This window comes from Tupaia chinensis, unplaced genomic scaffold (genome assembly GCF_000334495.1).
Source record: "Tupaia chinensis unplaced genomic scaffold, TupChi_1.0 Scaffold000057_1, whole genome shotgun sequence".
Lineage (NCBI taxonomy): Eukaryota > Metazoa > Chordata > Mammalia > Scandentia > Tupaiidae > Tupaia > Tupaia belangeri.
In genome coordinates this window covers 5,829,525-5,835,146 of record NW_006159515.1, presented here as the reverse complement: position 1 = coordinate 5,835,146, position 5,622 = coordinate 5,829,525, and the positions used below count along the sequence as shown (strand labels likewise).

Sequence of the window (5,622 nt, the reverse complement as noted above, 5' to 3'; positions counted from 1 at the left end):
GGAAAGACAGACAAGAATGCAACCAGGGATAAAGGGAAAAGGGGGCATTAGAAAAGTGCATTAACTTGCAAGAGTGGTAAAGAAACATGCTTCTTCAGGTTCAAACCCTAAACTGTGAGACCTGGCTTTAAGGAGGCGGGCACAGAGCTTTCAGCTGCTACTGAAATACATTAAGCATATATCTATATATATAACAGACAGACAGATGCAATACACACACACACTTAATCTGGAAGTCTGTTGTAATCACACAGACAACTGCAGAAAGACCCACCCTAGGCTCTGTTTTGAACAATCTCAGTATTAATGTTGTTGGTTTTATTGCTGGTATTATAAGCAATAACATCAATAAGCTACCTGTCTAGAACGCCGGCTTACTGTGCGCCTTACATGCATCATTTCAGCTGGTGCTGCTGTCACACTCGGATTCGGTTCTTAATACCAGATTTATTTTGAATGACCACTTACTTAACTGAGAATTATTTCAAAAGTGGGTTTTTTTTTTTTCTGTTTTGATTGCCAGAGGGCATGTACACTCACCAGAGAAAGAGCCAGAGAGACAGAGGGCTCAGAGAGTAAACACCCCCACTGATCACGCCACAATCCCTTCTCCTCCCTTCTCCATCCTGTCAGGACTGGAGCACATGCACGCACACAGTGCGCCTTCAAGCTGCTGGAACCAGTATTCAAACCATGCCAACAGTGCGGGATCCAGCTCCCTTAGCCACCTCGTTATGGGACCAGGCCCTGAGAGGAAAGGTTTAGAAAACAATCTGCTACATGGACACTGTTACAGTTCTTAAGTAGCTGATTTTTGTTAGGTTCAACTGACAAAAAAATTAAAAAAAAAAAAAAAAAGGAAAAATCTAAACTCATGATAGGGCATTCAATACTTAGTGGGGAGAATGAGAAATGCAGAGATGGGTAGTAATACCTTTGATTAGGTTTCTCTTACTTGGTAAATATTAACCTTAACACCCTACTCTCTTCCTAAACTTCTTTCGCCATAATCTTTTCTTTAGCAATACAGAAAACAGGCTCATTAAAACCAGATTTTGGAGCCAGTCCCATAGTGCAGTAGTTAAGTACTGCACAGAGAAAGAGATCCCACGTGGCTGACCAGGGTTTGAGTCCCTGCCCCAGAGGCTTGTAAACTATGCCAGGTATGTGCCATGCGCCCAGGAGCCTGGTAGGATGGAGAACTGGAGGATAAAGGATTGCAATATGACCATGCCCCATGGGGGGAGTGCTTTCTCTCTCTTCCTCATCCCCTTATATGCATGCATCCTCTGGCATTCAAAATAAAAAACAGACTTCACTAAAAGCAATCATTGAAGAAACAGCCATTTAAAATCTAATGGTTGGCAGTTTGTCTCAAGATATCCTACTGAAAACAACCTAAATTTAAGGTCTAAGTAATCTTCATATCTTCTTACGCTGTATCCAAATCCGATCCACATCTTTGAAAATGATCTCAGAACAAATAACATAACCAGAAGAACATGAAATGTTAAACAGCCAAGTTGAAAGAAAGCTCTCATTGCAATCAATCAAATAATGCATTATTAAAAACTCTTCCCATTTCATGAAACATTCCTGTTTTGCCTAAATGTTGGTAGTTTTCTAACTAATCTTCTACATCTGTAAAATCATTGTTTAAATCTGAAGTGAAAAGAGAGACTAGAGCAAGCATCTTACCTCATCTTTGTCGACCTCCTCATCAACTTCATAGACATGAACTGGAAGTTTATCCAGCTTGGCCACTTTGCTTTAAAAACAAGAAAGAAAATTTGTCTTATAATTGTCTAGTCCATGAAAAGTCTATGCCTTTCTTCCTCCATCAGAGGAACCAGCCTTTCATAAATCCAAAGCTGGGCTACTTGGAGTAAAAATAAAACCATATACACCATTGCTTTTCTTTAATGAACAAGCCAAGACTTGAGTTAGAAAGCTCCAAAAATGGGAACAGTAGGTGGCGTAATGGCTATGTCGCTGGACTCCCACATAGTCGAGTCCTGGATCCAGTGGCTTAAACTCACGCCGGGCACATGTGCGTGCGTGCCCAAGATCCCAGGAGGAGAATGGAGGAGAAGGGATTGTGACATGGCCATCCCCTTTAGGGGGTGATTTCTTGCTTTCTGTCTCTCTGTCTCTCTCTGTCTATCTGGTGAATGCACGTGCCCTATAGCAAAAACGTCTCCAAAAAAAAAAAGAAGAAAGCTCCAAAAAGCCACATGGAAAAGTAAGCATATCATGTTGGTAGTTAGTGGGTATATTAAAATAGGAAGGTAGATTAGTTATTAGTAACAAAAAAGACTTCAGAATAACCTTTAATACAAGGTTTATGAGAAAAAATGGAATCTGGGATGACTACATTTAAAGTGATTAGTGATAATGGCATTAACAATAAAAGGATGGCAATAATAACAATAGCAGCCAGAATTTAATAGTTATTATGTAATAGCCCCACGCTGTGTAATTTACATGAATTATTTCATTTAATTTTTCTTTTTACTGTTTTTTTATTATTATATTTTTATATTACATTTAATTACATATATCTTTACAGAGTATAACATTTATTTTTCCAGTACAATTATCATGCATATCAGTCAAGACAAAGATATTACAATCCATATCATTAAATAGCTTTTTGGTTTTTTTTTCAGATTATTATTATTTATTCTCATTATTATTATTTTTAAACATTCAATCACTACACATCATTTGGCTTGTAAAGAGAATATACTTAACATGAAATACTTCTCAGACCAGTCCAGTTGAAAATACTATACATGTTATCATCAACAGTGAATAAATCATTTCTGTGTCCAAAAATGTCATGCCTATGGAGAGTGCTGCAAAGCCCATTTAATAGATGTGAAAACTGACATTTACAGAGAGCAGAACAAAATACAGAATCTATATTCTGAAGCACCCTTATAATCCTTCCTCTCTTCCTCCTCACACACTTGGAAATTCTTATCAATGCCCAAACTAAACTCTACCAGCAATGACTAAAGTCTATCATATCGTATGCACATGACGTCTCATAGCCCATTATGTCTCAACCATGAGACTGCACGAACCAGATGATCCAGGAGGAAAGGTTAATACAGTCAAAAGGAGAGAGTTCAAAGATCTCCACATGAGTATTGGATAAATAGAGAACTAGAGAGCATTCCCATCTGGAGAAAATAATGCAAGGAGGGAGTGTTCTCCACTGAGGTTTAAAGAGGCAACTGGGGAGTTGGCTGAACACTTTTAAGGAGTGGCTGAGCCACACAAACAGGAAAAACAAATGGTAGGTCCACTGAGAACAGCATAAAGGTTCAAACGAACAGAGCCAACAAACACAAAGAATAGTAAATTAACTAGATCTGAAGTGGATTTTCACTGGCAATGTTCCTTGAAAACATGGCTATCACTATCTGCTTTCAGTTTTCATGATCAACTAGCTTCAGTTTGTCAAATGCGTCATTTCAGGATGTGCCATTTGCTCATGGAAAGCCTCTGGAGGTTAGACTTACCTACCTCTGGCCTACTCTAACCACCACTAATTGACCAAAACAGTCTTGCTACTGACATATTCTAGAATGAGCAAATACTTTAAAGGAGGTAAAGAAATTTATCAAGGAAATGTCTATATCTTGGTTTACTTTTTAAGACAGTTTACTCGATATGAAATGCTGTTGGCCCAGCCTCCATGGAGCAGACAGTAGGTACTGAACCGTGGAGCCAGAAGCCACATGCCATCTGTGGAAAACTCTCTACTCTAGTCGGCCTGAAAGTACCCTGGACATGAACACGTTGCCAGGTCCTCTGGCAAAGGACCTGGGGCTAGGGGACCGCAGGAAGGAGTTCACAGCATAACCAACCCCAGTGGAAGTACCCCTCGCTGTGCGGACACTCACACTCTGTCATGGAAAAAAAATGACTATGAGTCTCTTCTTCAGAATACTCTAAGAGAAAAATACACTGACGCATATAGTAATGCATTTACATCTTCTTTAGCTTTCTCATTGACAAAAATTTTAGCAATTTTTGTTTCAAATCTCTGGTATTCTCAATCGAATCTCTGGACATAATTAAGCCATCTATGAGTTTATTACGACCTGCCAGTACTATGTTTGAGTCTTCTAGTCAGAGGCACTGTGCACAAGATCCACACCACACACACACATACACCCACACACACACACACCATGTAGAAATACTCTCTCCAATTACTCTGATTGCAAACAAAGCTCCATTGCTCCTTGGGTATTGCAAGTACAAAGACTTTCCCTATGTGCGTAACCCCTCTCATGTGGTCTGAGAGCATACTCACTTTGGAAGCTGTCGAAACTCTCCTGAGTAATCTTCATATTTATAATTCACGAGATGCCAGTCAGAGTTATAGGTTTTGATGCACTGTAGGGAGGGGTAAAAAAGCAGAAAGTGTAAGAGGAAAACAAAGTTAGTGATGATTTTTGGAGTTAGGATATAACTTCTGGAGAAATTTGGGAAGGTTTGTGAAGGCACACTCATATAAGCATCAAAAAAAAAAAAATGACTTCCTGTCAACCAGCTAATGCCTGAGATTCCACCACCAAAAACTTCTGTAAAGCTTAAGACTTTGAACCACTGAGACATAACCCTTGGGAGGGCTATTGCTTTAAGTTATCATCACTAATGACTGAGAGCAAGTCTCACAAGGAGACAAACTTCACCTGACTTGTGGCATTTTCCTAACAATGTGCTGTGTCTGATGAGAAAACACTGGTTCTTAAGAAGCCGCATGGCCCCTCTTAGAACAAGAAAGTGAAAAGGAAGTTTGAGCCTTCATAGTATTTCCTAAAATTAGAATTAGCTGTTAGTTATTAGATATATATATTTCCCCTCTATTTTTCTTTCTATTCATAAAGGTCAGAGTGGGGTTACTGGGAGGAGAACTTTGGATTCTAACTCACAGTGGCATCAGGACGCCTGCAGCTGTGCGTGTGTGCAGAGTGTATAACACCTGCAGCTATGCGTGTGCACACAGAGTGTATAACACCTGCACCTGTGCGTGTGTGCATGGAGTGTATAACACCTGCAGCTGTGCATGTGCGTGGAGTGTATAATACCTGCACGTGTGTGTGTGTGTGTGTGTGTGTGTGCGTGTGTGGAGTGTATAACACCTGCACCTGTGCGTGTGTGCGGAATGTATAACACCTGCACCTGTGCGTGTGTGTGGAGTGTATAACACCTGCACCTGTGCGTGTGTGCACGGAGTGTATAACACCTGCAGCTGTGCGTGTGTGGAGTGTATAATACCTGCACGTGTGTGTGTGTGTGCGCACGTGTGGAGTGTATAACACCTGCACCTGTGCGTGTGTGCACGGAGTGTATAACACCTGCACCTGTGCGTGTGTGCGGAATGTATAACACCTGCACCTGTGCGTGTGTGTGGAGTGTATAACACCTGCACCTGAGCGTGTGTGCACGGAGTGTATAAAACCAGCTGTGCGTGTGTGCACGGAGTGTTTAACACCTGCAGCTGTGTGTGTGTGCACGGAGTGTATAACACCTGTGCGTGTGTGCACGGAGTGTATAACACCTACACCTGTGCGTGTGTGCACGGAGTGTATAACACCTGCA

At 40.9% G+C, this 5,622-nt stretch overlaps 1 protein-coding gene across 15 annotated transcripts in view; it reads right to left on the bottom strand.

Moving 5' to 3' along the window:
• DOCK9 (dedicator of cytokinesis 9) overlaps positions 1-5,622 on the bottom strand; it is a 275,356-nt gene that overhangs the window by 175,840 nt on the left and 93,894 nt on the right. For all 15 annotated transcript variants that reach the window (XM_027776290.1, XM_027776287.1, XM_027776288.1 and 12 more), the window contains 2 exons: positions 4,331-4,413; positions 1,699-1,768 (listed from right to left, as the gene is read on the bottom strand). In XM_027776290.1, coding sequence (XP_027632091.1) covers positions 1,699-1,768; positions 4,331-4,413 — 153 coding nt within the window. The remainder of the gene's footprint in view (positions 1-1,698; positions 1,769-4,330; positions 4,414-5,622) is intronic.